Source organism: Natator depressus, chromosome 1 (genome assembly GCF_965152275.1).
Source record: "Natator depressus isolate rNatDep1 chromosome 1, rNatDep2.hap1, whole genome shotgun sequence".
Lineage (NCBI taxonomy): Eukaryota > Metazoa > Chordata > Testudines > Cheloniidae > Natator > Natator depressus.
Window position 1 is genome coordinate 275304181 of NC_134234.1, and position 16889 is coordinate 275321069.

General features: G+C 45.0%; 2 protein-coding genes across 2 annotated transcripts in view; both read right to left on the reverse strand.

The window, feature by feature from the left end:
* Positions 1–16889, reverse strand: part of ACSS3 (acyl-CoA synthetase short chain family member 3) — a 124445-nt gene that overhangs the window by 8548 nt on the left and 99008 nt on the right. The window contains exons 12-13 of the mRNA XM_074941971.1: positions 4750–4831; positions 3592–3714 (exon numbers count right to left, since the gene is read on the reverse strand). Of these exons, the coding sequence (XP_074798072.1) occupies positions 3592–3714; positions 4750–4831 (205 nt within the window). The remainder of the gene's footprint in view (positions 1–3591; positions 3715–4749; positions 4832–16889) is intronic.
* On the reverse strand, positions 15123–16709 carry LOC141980602 (myb/SANT-like DNA-binding domain-containing protein 7). The gene is made up of 2 exons (XM_074941972.1): positions 16165–16709; positions 15123–15593 (listed from the first exon to the last, which is right to left on the reverse strand). Exons 1-2 carry the CDS (start codon positions 16692–16694, stop codon positions 15536–15538), a joined length of 588 nt encoding a protein of 195 aa, XP_074798073.1. The 5' UTR covers positions 16695–16709; the 3' UTR covers positions 15123–15535.

Consider the following 16889-nt stretch of genomic DNA (forward strand, 5'->3'; position numbering starts at 1 on the left):
CACCCCCTGAAGATTCCTTTGCCTGCTCAGTCAGGAGTGTTAGTTGACATAGCTGCTTTTTGTATATATCAAGGAAAATACAAGTAAGTGGGTAAAGAATAGAATAGAATAGACATAACTTGAGACAACCACTAGAAAAGTGAACACACACAAAAGGAAAAGGTAAAATCTTAATTAAACCCTTGGGAGTGGGATATAAAAATAAAGTCAAAGCAGAGGAAAAATCATGAAAAATTCAGTGCACCTCAGAAAAACAAACACACCGATACAACATAGGGAAACCATACAAAAAACACAGTTGTAACCCTGCCCTTGACGTTGTGGTCCCAGCTCCTGCCGAAGGTTCAGAGTAAACAGTTACCTTTCCTTAAGTTCTCAGCTTCCCATTTTTTGCCTATGGACTAAGGCCTTCTAAAGCCACTGCTTCCAGTGCAGTCTTTCAGGCCCCTCACCTGACATTGGACCAGGTACCCTCCGTGGAATTCCAAAAGTTTATAGATAATTCTGAATAAGAGTGAAGGGTTCCATATTCATAAGAACCAGATAAGAGCTTTAAAAAATAGTAGAACGTTTTAAAAAAATAAAATAAGAGTTTAACAAGCGTGCAAAATAGAAATATAGAAAATAGAAACAGCCACAAGTAATTGAAAAACTGTAAAAATAAGAAACAAGAAAAAAATATTTAAAAAGAGGCAGTGTTTCTAGAATGGTAGTTACTGAAACAGGATGTATTCCTGTTTTCTACAGCAGCAGCAGCCGCCAGACAGTCAGCAGGGGACTAGTCATGCTAAATCCCTGTAGTATTAATCCCTTGCTTCAGAGAAAAGGCAAGCAATTCCAGCTGAAACACACACACACACACCACAAGATGGAAGATGAAATTAACACAAATACGTAACAACTACTCATTGAGCAACAGGATAAATGGTAACTTCTGTAGCTTCACAAGGCCCTGATGATACTTATAGAAAACCCTGGTGAAATAAACAACTCTGATTGGAACATGATGAAGTTGAAATTTATAGTCAAAATCTGCAGAAAAACTTGCTAAACGACATGTAGCTATAATGGAAATGGAGATAAATATACATACTTGACAAGGTGACTGTCATTTAATTAAAGGGAGATTCACTGAGCTTCTAATTCTGTATTTACTGATCTTACTGAAGACTTAATTGTGTTGTTGTTAATGTTTGCTCATTTAAATAGCAGTTTGCTCTGTAAACTACTTACAGTCTAGCTTTTTTTAGCTTGGTTTAAAAGGTGAATTGAAAAACTAAACATTTTCTTGTGATTAAGTGTATATTGTTTTCAGGGGAACAAAATTACAAAACAGTAGGGGAGAAGACTGAGAAAAACAAGTGACTTAAATGAAAGAAAAGAAGAAAGCTCGCATGGTACACAGAGATAAAGTAGTACAATACTAAACATTGGGTAATTCACAACACCAGCCATTTTATCAGCTTCAGATCCAGTCTGAAAGATAAGGAACAATGCCTGAATAATTTGTTTAACAATACAGAAGTAAAAGACCAGTGGCAAGATTTTGTGCTGTATATCTTCAAGTCATCTTTGTGCCTCCTAATCCTGGGTTGCTTTAGGGGCCAGTGTGGTCCCTTGAATAAGTTAACATTGAGGGGCAGCCTAAGTTAGCACAATCCCTGAAGTGCTATGCTGTTGCACCTCCCCCCACTGCCTCTTGGTTGAGACATACCCCCTATGCCAGGGGCTTGAGGCATGGGTCTCATATGGCAGCATAAATTACCTTGTGCAAAGTCCATATCGGGGTGGGGGGGTGTTGATTAGATCCTCCCCACCTAAATCTGGTGTTGTGACAGCCCTTTCACTAAAGGGCCACACCGGAGGGAAGAATCCCTTCCCAGGTGGTGTGCTCATTACAGGATTGTGGGGTGGGAGGGGAAGGTGGCTTTACATGACATTTACATTCTCCCAATTCTGAGCCAATGTACACTAGTCTAGCATTCTTACGTTAGAGTAGCTCCAATTTAAAACAGAAAGAAAAGGAGTACTTGTGGCACCTTAGAGACTAACCTATTTATTTGAGCATGAGCTTTCGTGAGCTACAGCTCACTTCATCGGATGCATACTGTGGAAACTGCAGAAGACATTATATACACAGAGACCATGAAACAATACCTCCTCCCACCCCACTCTCCTGCTGGTAATAGCTTATCTAAAGTGATCATCACGTGATGATAATGTCTTCTGCAGTTTCCACAGTATGCATCCGATGAAGTGAGCTGTAGCTCACGAAAGCTCATGCTCAAATAAATTGGTTAGTCTCTAAGGTGCCACAAGTACTCCTTTTCTTTTTGCGAATACAGACTAACACGGCTGTTACTCTGAAACCTGATTATTCATAGGCCTAAAAGGACATTCCAGTATCTTGGGAGCACCAGGGAGCAGGGATCCCCTAGTAATGTCCCTGGAGGATGAGATGACATGGTGCAGAGCTGTTAATACCACTGTACTCCACCCAGAGATTCCCCTTATATAATGCAAATGCTTAGGAAGGTGGATCCATGGGGTTTATGTGCTGCTTTTGTGCAACCCAAATGGCTTGTGCAGCCAGAGAGACCAAAAATCTGTCCTCTGGCTTTTTTCCAAGTTTTCTACTCTTTAAAATCCAAAATGTTATATAAAATATGCAGGTCAACCCACAGATTGCAAACAGATATTTTGTAAAGCAAAATATTGCAAAATTAGTTCTCCTTTGTCTTAACTGCTAAGTTCAGAGTCTAGAGAAAAGTACAACAACATGCCTAATACCAAATAAGGAGGATTTTCTTGTACTCCCTGCATGGCTTCCTGTACTTGCAAGATCTTCAGGGAAATCCAAGATCTTCTGGCAATTACAGTAGATCTGGACAGGTCAGTGAATCAGGAAATGAGTCTAAAATGCTATTTTAAAATGCATAGTTTTAACTTGTGGAGTTATCTGTATATTACATTCGTGAGCTAGGATGTGAGGGTGGAATTTTCGGAGCGTTTAGAGTTGGCTTAGCTCTGCTCTGACTGAAGCCAATAATAAAACTCCTAATGATTTCAATGGGAGCAGAGTTTAAGCCAACACTGAGCCCTTTTTGAAATCCACCCTAAAACTACTTTTAAATAACTTTCCAAAAGTTTTAATCTTAGAAACATCTGGTATTTAAACACCGCACCCCCAAAGAAATCAAAACCAACAAGTACACAACTGAGAAAAAAATAAAACGTATTTTTGTTGAGCACATCTACACAGCGAGCAGCAGCCTGAGGCAGTGAGTCTTAGAGCCTGGCTTGACAGACTTAGGCTCAACAGGGCTTGTGCTCCGTCGCTAAAAATAGTTGTGTAGATGATGTGGCTCGTGCTGGACCTTGGGCTCTGAAGCCCACCCCCATCTTCGGCTTCAGAGCCCGAGTCACAATGTCTACATAGTTATTTTAAGCAGCTTAGTGTGAGCCCAGCAAGCCTGAGTCTCTCAACCTGAGCTCCAAGACTCACTTCCACAGGCTCCCACTCAATATGTGGGCGTACCCTGTGATGCCAGCTTTCTTTGTACCCATTTTCACTGTTAAGTTTGTGCTCACCTCCTCAATTGCACCTGCAGAAATTCTATGACCTGCAACATTGATCACGTCGTCAACTCGAGACATGACATATAAGTAGCCATCTTCGTCCATGTACCCAGCATCCATGGTATCATAGTATCCCTGAAAATAAAACCACAAGAAATAAATTGATATTAATACTAGGGTCATCAGCTCAGCAATGTTCTACCAGCAAAATGGATGAGTGACTCACTCAAAATGAAAAAAGTTGCTGGCCTGTTTAATATAGTCACCTCCCACCTAAAGTTTATGCGTGTGGTGTAAAAATAGGATCACATCAACTTTATAGCTGAAAAATCTTTATAAACTGCAGTTCCTTCTTTTCCCAGTTATAATTTTTTCATTATATGGATTTTGTTCTGAAACACTTTATTCACTGTTCTGATTTCATAATACAGATTGGGTTCCCCTCCCCAAGCGAGCTTGGTGGGGTCAGCAGGAACAGCATATGCCCTGCAAGTCCACTCACACCTTTTCCAGCCTGTTCACCGCTCACTCAGAACCCCTGGAAGATGGGGCTCTCCTGATCCCAGGGGAAGAGCAGAGTTGTCTCTAAAGGTTGGGGCAGCAAAACTGAACTCAAATTCTCAGATATTCCTGTTTCTATTGGAAATATCTTGACCCAGAAGCATGATAGCAACACCTTGCCAGACCAGAAAATGACAACTTGTCCACACATAAATCTGTTCCCTCAGCTATTTCCACCCTTGGACCGAATCTTCCTTCTTGGTCATGCATAGGAAACACACACACACACACACACACACACACACACACACCGTGTATGGAGGAGATCAGCTTATGTACGATCTCTCCCATGTGTGGATCTGATGGGGGAAACATAATTTATTCATCTATGTACAGATTCCCCTCCCTAAAGTCATGCTCCACTCCTGCATATATTACTCCACACAGAAGACAAACTGTATTCTTTAGATTTTCTTTAAAAGAGAGTGACTACATTCTAATATTATGCACAATGAAAGGTTTAACTTTAAAAGTTTTTAATCTTACACAGAGATACATATCAAAGCTCTCTCATCAAAAAAAGAAATGACAGAATCCTAACTACTAACTAAGGTCATTCAATGCCACAGCATTACTGGTAGTTTATATAGTTCCTTTTGCAATTCTTACCTGAAATTTTTGGAAATATAACTCCTTGAATATTTCCTGATTTTTCCAGAGACCCGAGAAGGCTCCAGGAGGCAAAGGCAACCTTACATTAAAAAGAAAAAAAGTGTAGTAGTTAGAATAATAAGATACAAACTCAAAAACTTCAATGATGCATAGTATAATAGATAATCACAATGTGATAGAACTGAATTCATATCTCAGAGTCAGGTAAGCATATGAGGATTATGCAATTGGAAGACTGTTCCCTTAACACCTATATTACTTAGTGACAGATGATTCTGAAAATTATGTATTTCATAATCTACTGATAAATCACATTCATATAGTTCTAAACTTGAAGATACAGCTAGCGGATACATTTTATAGAAAACTAGGGCCTCCAACTTTTAGTAAAATAAAGTTTGCCGTAGTAAATGTGAAAGAAGTGCTATAAATATCTGTCACCATCATTCAGTTTAAAAGATTGCCCAAGATAAAGCAACTGGCACAAATACATCTAGACTATATGGACTATAAGGTGGCTAGATCATCAGGCTCAACAGGTAGTGACCAATGGCTCCATGTCTAGTTGGCAGCCGGTATCAAGCAGAGTGCCCCAAGGTTCGGTCCTGGGGTCGGTTTTGTTCAATATCTTCATTAATGATCTGGGAGGATGGCGTGGATTACACCCTCAGCAAGTTTGCAGATGACACTAAACTGGGAGGAGTGGTAGATACACTGGAAGGTAGGGATAGGATACAGAGGGACCTAGACAAATTAGAGGATTGGGCCAAAAGAAATCTGATGAGGTTCAACAAGGACAAGTGCAGAGTCCTGAACTTAGGACGGAAGAATCCCACGCACTGCTACAGACTAGGGACTGAGAGCCTACGCAGCTCTCAGCAGTTCTGCAGAAAAGGACCTAGGGGTTACAGTGGACGAGAAGCTGGATATAAGTCAACAGTGTGCCCTTGTTGCCAAGAAGGCAGATGGCATTTGGGGCTGTATAAGTAGGAGCATTGCCAGCAGACCGAGGGACGTGATCATTCCCCTCTATTCGGCATTGGTGAGGCCTCATCTGGAGTACTGTGTCCAGTTTTGGGCTCCACACTACAAGAAGGATGTGGAAAATTTGGAAAACGTCCAGCGGAGGGCAACAAAAATGATTAGGGGGCTGGAGCACATGATTTATGAGGAGAGGTTGAGGGAACTGGGATTATTTAGTCTGTGGAAGAGAAGAATGAGGGGGGATTTGATAGCTGCTTTCAACTACCTGAAAGGGGGTTCCAAAGAGGATGGATCTAGACTGTTCTCAGTGGTAGCAGATGATAGAACGAGGAATAATGGTCTTAAGTTGCAATCAGGGAGGTTTAGGTTGGTTATTAGGAAAAACTTTTTCACTAGGAGGGTGGTGAAGCACTGGAATGGGTTATCTAGGGAGGTGGTGGGATCTCCTTCCTTTGAGGTTTTTAAGGTCAGGCTTGACAAAGCCTTGGCTGGGATGATTTAGTTGGGGATTGGTCCTGCTTTGAGCAGGGGGTTGGACTAGATGACCTCCTGAGGTCCCTTCCAACCCTGATATTCTATGATTCTATATTCTGCATGGATACAGACATTTTGTAATACATAAATACACACAAGATCAGACCCTCAGTTTGTGTAAATTGTCCTAGCACCATTGACTTCAAAGTCATGAGGATCTGGATCACAGCATTTTCAGGTGGTTATACTTATTTTAATTGTACAAAAATGAAGTGAAACTATGCAGATTAAACTGCAGTAATTATTGGGGGGGAGGAAGGTGGAAAAAGGTAAAAACCTATATTTTCAAATATAAAATAATTTGGGTTTAATTCATAGAAGAAAATAGAAATGACAAAAGTTGAAATGCACCATCAGCTGAGTTTTCAACATGTGCTCCTTTCTGCCACTTTAGTCAGCATCTGAATGTGATGAAGATGGGAGAAGGAGCATTCTACATACATAATACCTGTCAGATGGGAAGAAGCTGCAAAGCTTCCTGGGCTGACACCGGTGATTTTAATTCCACAGTGTTGACTGTCAATAAAAAGTTCAAGGAAACTGGGTTTAACCGTAAAAGATATAAATTCAAAGGGGGATGAACTGGGATTCTATAAAGGTTAACTCTGAATGCAGGGTGGAGGAGAGAGAGAGAGAGAGAGTGCAAGAGGAGAGAGACAGCGTGCATGCATATATTAGATCAATTCAATAATGTGGCATAAAAGGTCTCCTGGTATGAGTTTGGGATGAATGTATTACTCACAAGTAATACCTCATACATGAGATCTTCACTTTCACCCTGGCAGTCACCAAATACTGACAAACGCCACTATGATTCATAACACTATCCAAAGGACAATACCTCCAGCACTGAAACATTCCCCAGTAGCGTAGCAGTGTCCATACAGATAAAATATAAACTGTATGTGGGACTTTAGCCCACAGGAAATGGTGTTAGCAAGTCAACCACATCTACACTACAAGATTTACTTTTATCAACACAAAAGGACAATTTTTCTTTTTTCTATAGAAAGTATTAACAGAATAAGCCATGGCAAAACAAGCTAAATCATCACTGTTCTTCCTAAGATGATGGTGGCGTCTCAGGGTCAGACTCAGCTATCCTCCACGTGATTCACTTTAAGAGGACCAGAAGGATGTATTTGGCAACAGGATGTGGTCAGAGTTTCAGCTGATGGGACACTTCCCAGTAAAGTGTATGAACATCCATGGGGTATCTAGCCTCCCCACATCGCCCATTTTTATGGGTTTATTGGACAGCTTTAGGTGCATACTAGGTGCATACCCGACCTGCTTGTCACAGGGCCATGGTTGGAACCAGATGGAGCAGGGAGGGACCAGGGGTCCCCTACCGCTGACCCTAAAGACTCTCACCACCAGGTGATACAGCCACAGACACTTGCCACTAAGCAATACAGCTGGATGCAGACCCAACCCCCCACCAACACAAGGTCAAACTGCAACAACAGAGTATAGCGTACTGGTATTCTACCAGGAATTACACGATACAAAAAGTATTCAGATTCCCCACCCTGGCCTTCTCCACCAACTCATCCAACTGCAGCAAAAGTCAAGATGGGGGTTGGGAGGACAGAATAAAAACCCACAATACAAATACCCTTACAATCTTCAAAGCTCTTTAAAAAGGGAAACTTGTTAAGAAAGCTCACTGTTGGCTTTACCAAGCTAGGCAACGACACTTTAAAGGGTCCCCTACAGTACAGGCCATTAATGACAAGAACCTAGAATAAAAGATGATACAGGATACAGAAATAGCTATACATGAATATATAACAAATATAGTTCAGCTTAACTGCCACAAAATCACCAAATTCACCAATGAGTACTCTTCCTCTTCCACTTTTGGGGCAAACAGTCAAGTGCTTCAAAATATTTTGTTGAGTGCTGGTATTTGGAAAAAAAACGGTTACTAACCTGTTCAGTAACTGTTGTTCTGGACATGTTGCACATGTCCAATCCAACCTTGGTGCCTGTCTGCCCAGCGCATAGCCATTGGAAACTTTTCCCCTCAGTAGTACCCATTGAGTAGCTTGAGTTCCTCCTGCTGACACACACCACTGCATGCAGGTATAAAGGACAGAGCGGCTCCCTGTTCCCCCTCAGTTTCATCTTGCCAAATCTCCGACATAGAGGGTTAGGAGGACGGGTCATGATTGGAGAACAACTTGCTCAACTCTAGCATTGTCTCTCGAGCCCTGAACAACACCACAATGGGAAGCAAATGTGTTGATTGAGGACCAGGCTGTCAATCTACAAATGTGGCTTCGGGCAGAATGCAGGTAGGTACATTGGCTGGCTGATATGGAAAGATGATACCACCTTTGGGAAAACTTCAGATGAGGCTGCAAGTAAACCTTGTTCTTAAAGAAGACTGTATAGAGAGGCCCATCCATTAAGTCATGCAGCTCTCCTACTCTTCTGGCCAAGGTGATGGCAACCAAAAATGCCATTTTCATTCATTGATGTAGCCAAAGGCTCAAACAGAGGGACCCATAAGTCTTAAAGGTGCTAAATTTAGATCGCTTGGGAGAAGGTGGTCTTGCAACCAAGGATACAATTTGACTAGCCCTTTCAAAAACCCTATAAACATGTTGTTAGAGAAAACAGACCAATTATCTACTTTGGGGTGGAATGCTTACTCCTGGGGGAGTTCTGCACCACTGTGCAATGCAGAATTTGCACAGAAGTAATGTTCTCCACAGAATTTCATTTCTTCCCACAGAACTGGTGCTGCAGAGCTGCTGCTAGGGACTGCTGGACCTGACAAAGCCCACCTCCCCAAATCGCAATGCACCACTGCAAGAGGCGTGGACGGGCTGCAGTTCCCAGCATGCCCTGAACAAAGGAGATGGCATGTGGGCCAGGGCTGCACAATAAGCAGAGTGCCCGGAACACAGGGTCACATGCCCCCCCAGATTTCTGCCACAGTTTGCTGACCCTGCTCAGTCACGTGGAGTGTTCAAGTTCCCTCCCTGAGCAACAGCTGCTGGAGCTGGCAAGCTGCACCCTTCAGGGAGAGGCAGAAGCAACAGCTGAAAGCTGCAGGGAGGGGCCACTGCTTTCCAGGAGGGTTAAGGGGGGGCCCCTTCCCAGAAGGGGGCGTGACTCGACCTGTTCCAGGAGGCAACCAAATCTTTAAATTTTGCCTCCCCCATGAGCAGATACAGGTCATTTCTGCCCAGTAGGACAATAACAAAAGCTGTGTGGAGTGGTGCCTGAACCTGGGCTCTGGAGGGAGGGGGTGCAGGTGTCTGGCCCCACAGCTGAACTCTGGGGGGGGGGAAAGGGGTACAGGTGTCTGGGCTGGGGGGCCCTGTGCAGCCAACTCCAGCACCCCCCCCAAATATCCCCTTCAGCACCCCTCAAATGTACTCCTGCACCTCCCTCTCACCCCGGCAGTGTTCTCTATTTGGGAACTTGAAATATAGTAATCTACGGGGGCACGGTGAAAAAAACCAGAATTGACTAAAAGACTGGAGGGGCAGAGTTTTCCCCGAAGATGTGCCCAGCTGGCATGTGTGAAACACCTAGACTGAGGTGCCCGACAAAAGCAGAACAGAGAAACAGGAACTGGGTTGTCATAAGGGTTTCTTTAATTTTCTACTCATGGGGGAATCTTTTTGTTCTCTGTATTGTTACAGACATACTTGCTGACAGGTATTTTGAAATAAATTACCAAAATAATTGAAACTGGCACGATTGTATTGTGTTATTTTGACAAATAAAATATTCAGAATTTTGCAGCATTTAAAATATTGTACACAGAGTTTTTAATTTTTTTGGTGCCAAATTTTTTATTTTTTGGTGCAGAATTCCCCCAGGAGTAAACGCTGGAAAGCTGCCTGATATACCTTCACAGAACTAGCAGTCAAACCTCAGTGTTTTAGGTACAATAAGCTATCTAGTAGCTGTTGAACTGAAGAAAGGAACGGTGATGCTGCCTGCCTGATCACAGTAGTAAGAATGCGTTGTTCAGGGAACCCAGGCTGTGATCTTGTAGGGAACAGAACTGCTGACACTTTCTGTTGATCCTTCTCGCAAATAGGTTTATTTGCGGAAACCCCCACCAATGGAAGATGTATCTGACCAGATGTGGACAACAAGACCAATCGTGGTGTCTTGTAAATGATCTGCTCAGGTGATCTGCCAGATTGTTTTGGACCCTGGTAGATAAGAAGCTTCTAGACCTATTGAGTTGGCAGTGCAAAGCTCACAAAGCAGCGTAGCCTCTTGACAGAGCGGGCTCCTCCCTGCTTGCTGAGGTAGAACATTGCTGCTGTGTTCTCTGTGAGGACTAAAAGGATGTTTCCTTTGATCTGTAGCAGAAAAACTTGGCAGGCCAATCTAACAGTTTTCAACTCTCTGACATTGATGTGGAAAGCCAAGTCCTCTGCGGACCTAAACTCTGAGTCGGCACAGAATCCAGATGGGTCCTCCAGCCAAAGGCAGACACATTGATCACGAACATGAGCATCATCTGCAGGGAGGCAAAAGGACTCCCACACATACATTAGCTGGAACTGTCCATCAAGCTAGGGAGGTGAGGGCATCAGAGGGCACCTTCACTACCGAGTCCAGATGGTGACAGCACGCTGAGTAGCCAACCCTGTAGAATTATGAGGTGCAGTCTGGCATATTGAACCACATAGGTGCACAAGGCCACATGCCCCAGGAGCCTCAAACAGTTTCATGCTGTTGTGACTGGGTGAGCTTTGCAATCTAAAGCAATAGACAGTCATCTGAAACCTCAAGTTCAGATCATATCTGTCTACTGCTATGCCACAATGGTGCCACTTTGGCACCAGAGAGGGCATCATCAAGTCCAGCACCAGGAGTCTACTGTACTGATTTAGGCACTGATTTGGAGGAGAAATGCTTGGATTTCAGATGTACTCTACTCAAATCCTTCTCACCCCTCTTTTCAGGTTTTGAGGGTGGATATCTTCCCCTGGTTGGCACCTCTTTATTGCTAGGCACAAGTGAAGGAGATGAGTGCTGGGACTCTGACAACGTTGGAGACGTACTTTCACTCAAGCTGCAGCACTCAGCACCAAGTTGGAGCAGGTCACCTCAAGCATAGTCCGAGTGCCACCTCCATCAGCAGGAACTTCAGCCTAGCCTTCCTATCCTTGTTTGTTTTAGGCTTGAATTTACAGCAAATCTGGCACTGGTCTTTCATATGTGCATTGCCCTTAAGACAACTACTGTGCAGGTCACTCACTAGCATAGGTTTTGAGCAACAAGCACCTGGCTTGAAGCCCAGCAACTGAGGCATTCCTCAGTGTTGGGGGTAGAACCCCAAAACATGGAAAACAATAAAAAAATTTGAACATAACTAAACTTATTAACCAACTACAATTATACTTTATACACAGAGCAGAGAGAAAACTTCTGGTAATGAACAGGGGTTCCAATGACTGTTGTGGGAGGTAAGAAGGAACTGAAAGGGGCGTGGGAATAGCTCTGCCCTTTTTTCCTTGCATGCAGCAGTGATCAGAGCAGAAGATGCTCAAGCCACCCAATGGGTACCGTTAAGGGAAAAAGTTTCTGATGGCCATGTGTCAAAAAGTGTCCATTTTCTGACTGAAATTGAGTTTTTAAATTATGGGAGGAAAAGAGGTAGGAAGTTAGGGCACTGGCTTGGGATGTGGGAGAGCCAGGTTCAAGTGTTTGCTCTGCATGAACCAAAGTGGAGTTTTTCCATCCCAGATCACATATAATCAGGGAGAACAGGGACTTGAACCTGGCTCTCCCACATCTCCAGCCAAATGTCTTAACCACCCAGTTACGGTCTCAGTCAGTCATGCTTTCCTTCCCCTCCTCTCCAGATTTCCCAACAAAAACTTAGTTGAAACAGATATGTCTGCACAAAACATTTTGACTTTGAGCACATCTTTAACATTTTGACCTTGAGCACATCTCAAGGAAATTTAATTTAGCCAAAAATGTTCCAACCAGTTCTAATGCAGACCAATGTTAAACTTCCAGTATGTTACTTACCAGCCCTCCAAAGGATGTTTTTGACCTAGCACTGCTCTCCTAGCTTGTAAGTCAGAAAGGGGTACCTGGCTGACCAAAAGGACAGTAACCCCAAGTATTTCCTGTAAAACAGCCAAGAAATGCAACAGGCATGTGCCATGGGAGCAGACACAATGGAAACTGAAGATGATGAGAAAGCAGAAAAGGAGATAGGAGAAAAGCAGTCAATATTTAGAGTGGCTTTAAGCTGAGGTCCCTGTATCTAAAATCTCCTTTGGGGAGTGGAGTAGAGTGGAAGGTATAAAAAAGGGTGTGCATTTTAAAGTGACTTTTAGTGTTTATGAAACACTGAAGAGACAAAGGAGTTTGCTGTCAAGTGTTATCAAAGAGAAGACACAGCAAGGAAAACAACATTCTCTTGCCTATGGAGTCTTTCAATACATGTTCCTCATCTGAGCTGTGGCCATTCTGGGACAGAATCCAAGGGTATGTCTACACTACGAAATTAGGTCGAATTTATAGAAGCCGGTTTTGTAGAAAGCGGTTTTATACAGTTGATTGTGTGTGTCCCCACACAAGAGCTCTAAGTGCATGTAGTCGGCGGAGTGTGACCACAGTTCCAAGGCAACCGTCGACTTCCAGAGCGTTGCACCGTGGGTGGCTATCCCACAGTTCCCGCAGTCTCCGCCGCCCATCTGAATTCTGGGTAGAAATCCCAGTGCCTGATGGGGCTAAAACATTGTCGCGGGTGGTTCTGGGTACATATCGTCAGGCCCCCGTTCCCTCCCTCCCTCCATGAAAGCAGGGGCAGACAATCGTTTTGCGCCTTTTTTCTTGAGTTACCTTTGAATATGCCATACCATGGCAAGCATGGAGCTCGCTCAGCAAACCGTCACCGTATGTCTCCTGGGTGCTGGCAGACGTGGTACTGCATTGCTACACAGCAGCAGTTAATTGCCTTTTGGCAGCAGACAGCGCAGTATGACTGGTAGCCGTCATCGACGTAGTCCAGGGTGCTCTTTTAACTGACCTCGATGAGGTCAGGGGTGCCTGGGCAAACATGGGAGTGACTCAGCCAGGTCATTTCCCTTTTAAGTTTCGTCTCGTTGCGATTCAGTCCTACCGGCAGTGCACTGTCTTTTAACCTCCAGCCAGCAGAAGATGATGGCTAGTCATACTGTACCGTCATACTGCACTGTCTTCTGCTGAGCACCCAGGAGATGATGACGGCTAGCGGTCATACTGCACAGTCTGCTGCCAGCAAGATGTATAAAGATAGATGAAGTGGCTCAAAACAAGAAATAGACCAGATTTGTTTTGTATTCATTTTCTCCTCCTTCCCTCTGTGAAATCAACGGCCTGCCAAACCCAGTTTTGAGTTCTATCCTTGAGGGGGCCATTCAGTTTCTCGCAAAGCCACCCCCTTTGTTGATTTTAATTCCCTGTAAGCCATGTCGTCAGTTGCCCCTCTCTCCATCAGGGCAACGGCAGACAATCGTTCCGCGCCTTTTTTCTGTGCAGACGCGATACCATGGCAAGCATGGAGCCCGCTCAGATCACTTTGGAAATTAGGAGCACATTAAACACCACGCACATTATCCAGCAGTATATGCAGCACCGGAACCTGGCAAATCGATACTGGGTGAATAGGCGACGTCAGCGCGGTAACGTGAGTGATGAGGACATGGACACAGACTTCTCTCAAAGCAGGGGCCCTGACAATGTGGGCATCATGGTGCTAATGGGCCAGGTTCATGCGGTGGAACGCCGATTCTGGGCTCCGGAAACAAGCACAGACTGGTGGGACCGCATAGTGTTGCGGTCAAGGGTAGTGACCCTGGGAAATGTGCAGGTCATAGTGGATGGCTTTGCTGCAATGGGATTCACTAACTGTGGTGGGGCCATAGACGGAACCCATATCCCTATCTTGGCAACGGAGCACCAAGCCGGCGAGTACATAAACCGCAAGGGGTACTTTTCAATAGTGCTGCAAGCACTGGTGGATCACAAGGGACGTTTCACCAACATCAACGTGGGATGGCCAGGAAAGGTACATGACGCTCGCATCTTCAGGAACTCTGGTCTGTTTCAAAAGCTGCAAGAAGGGACTTTATTCCCAGACCAGAAAATAACCGTTGGGGACGTTGAAATGCCTATATGTATCCTTGGGGACCCAGCCTACCCCTTAATGCCATGGCTCATGAAGCCATACACAGGCAGCCTGGACAGTAGTCAGGAGCTGTTCAACTACAGGCTGAGCAAGTGCAGAATGGTGGCAGAATGTGCATTTGGACGTTTAAAAGCACGCTGGCGCAGTTTACTGACTCGGTTAGACCTCAGCGAAACCAATATTCCCACTGTTATTACTGCTTGATGTGCGCTCCATAATATCTGTGAGAGTAAGGGGGAGATGTTTATGGTTTTGCACAGCCAGACACCAGGGCGGTTAGAAGAGCACAGGAGGGCGCGGTGAGCATCAGAGAAGCTTTGAAAACCAGTTTCATGACTGGACAGGCTACGGTGTGAAAGTTCTGTTTGTTTCTCCATGATGAAACCCACCACCCCTTGGTTCACTCTGCTTCCCTGTAAGCTAACCACCCTCCCCTCCTCCCTTCGATCACCGCTGTCAGAGGCAATAAAGTCATTGTTGCTTCACATTCATGCATTCTTTATTCATTTATCACACAAATAGGGGGATAACTACCAAGGTAGCCCGGGAGGGGTGGTGGAGAAGAGAAGCAGCAGGAGGGGTGGTGGAGGAGGGAAGGACAAGGCCACACAGCACTTTAAAAGTTTAAAACTTTAAAACTTATTGAATGCCAGCCTTCTGTTGCTTGGGCAATCCTCTGGGGTGGAGTGGCCGGGTGGCCGGAGGCCCCCCCACCGCATTCTTGGGCGTCTGGGTGAGGAGGCTATGGAACTTGGGGAGGAGGGCGGCTGGTTACACAGGGGCTGTAGCAGCGGTCTGTGCTCCTGCTGCCTTTCCTGCAGCTCAACCATACGCTGGAGCATATTGGTTTGATCCTCCAGCAGCCTCAGCATTGAATCCTGCCTCCTCTCATCACGCTGCCGCCGCATTTGAGCTTCAGCCCTCTCTTCAGCCCACCACTTACTCTCTTCAGCCCGCCACCTCTCCTCCCAGTCATATTGTGCTTTCCTACACTCTGACATTGTCTGCCTCCACGCAGTAGTCTGTGCTATGTCAGTGTGGGAGGACACCATGAGCTCAGAGAACATTTCATCACGAGTGCGTTTTTTTCGCCTTCTAATCTTCACTAGCCTCTGGAAAGGAGAAGATCCTGTGATCATTGAAACACATGCAGCTGGTGGAGAAAAAAAAAAGAGGCAGTGGTATTTAAAAAGACACATTTTCTAGAACAATGGCTACACTCTTTCATGGTAAACCTTGCTGTTAACATTACATACACAGCACATGTGCTTTCATTCCAAGGTCGCATTTTGCCTCCCCCCACCATGTGGCTAGCCCCTCACAAGCTAACAGCGGGGAACATTTCTGTTCAGCCACAGGCAAACAGCCCAGCAGGAACGGGCACCTCTCCATGTCCCCTTAAGAAAAGCACCCTATTTCAACCAGGTGACCATGAATGATATCACTCTCCTGAGGATAACACAGAGAGATAAAGAACGGATGTTGTTTGAATGCCAGCAAACATACACTGAAATGCTTTGTTCTACAACGATTCCTGAGTACGTGCTACTGGCCTGGTTTGGTAAAGTGTCCTACCATGGTGGGTGGAATAAGGCTGCCCTCCCCAGAAACCTTTTGCAAAGGCTTTGGGAGTACATCCAGGAGAGCTGCAAATGCCAGGGCAAATTAATCATTAAACATGCTTGCTTTTAAACCATGTATAGTATTTTAAAAGGTACACTCACCAGAGGTCCCTTCTCCGCCTGGCGGGTCCGGGAGGCAGCCTTGGGTGAGTCCGGGGGGGGACTGCCTCCAGGTCCAGGGTGAGAAACAGTTCCTGGCTGTCGGGAAAACCGGTTTCTCCGCTTGCTTGCTGTGAGCTATCTTCCTCATCCCCAAAACCTGCTTCTGTGTTGCCTCCATCTCCATTGAAGGAGTCAAACACGGCTGAGGTTGTGGTGGCTGAACCCCCTAAAATGGCATGCAGCTCATCATAGAAGCGGCATGTTTGGGGCTCTGACCCGGAGCGGCCGTTTGCCTCTCTGGGTTTCTGGTAGGCTTGCCTCAGCTCCTTAAGTTTCACGCGGCATTGCTTTGGGTCCCTGTTATGGCCTCTGTCCTTCATGCCCTGGGAGATTTTGACAAATGTTTTGGCATTTCGAAAACTGGAACGGAGTTCTGATAGCACGGATTCCTCTCCCCATACAACAATCAGATCCCGTACCTCCCGTTCGGTCCATGCTGGAGCTCTTTTGCGATTCTGGGACTCCATCATGGTCACCTCTGCTGATGAGCTCTGCATGGTCACCTCTGCTGATGAGCTCTGGTCAGCGTGGCAAGCTGCAGGTGACCATGCAACAGGAAATTAAAATTCAAAAGTTCACGGACCTTTTCCTGTCTACCTGGCCAGTGCATCTAAGTTGAGAGTGCTCTCCAGAGCGGTCACAATAGAGCACTCTGGGATAGCTCC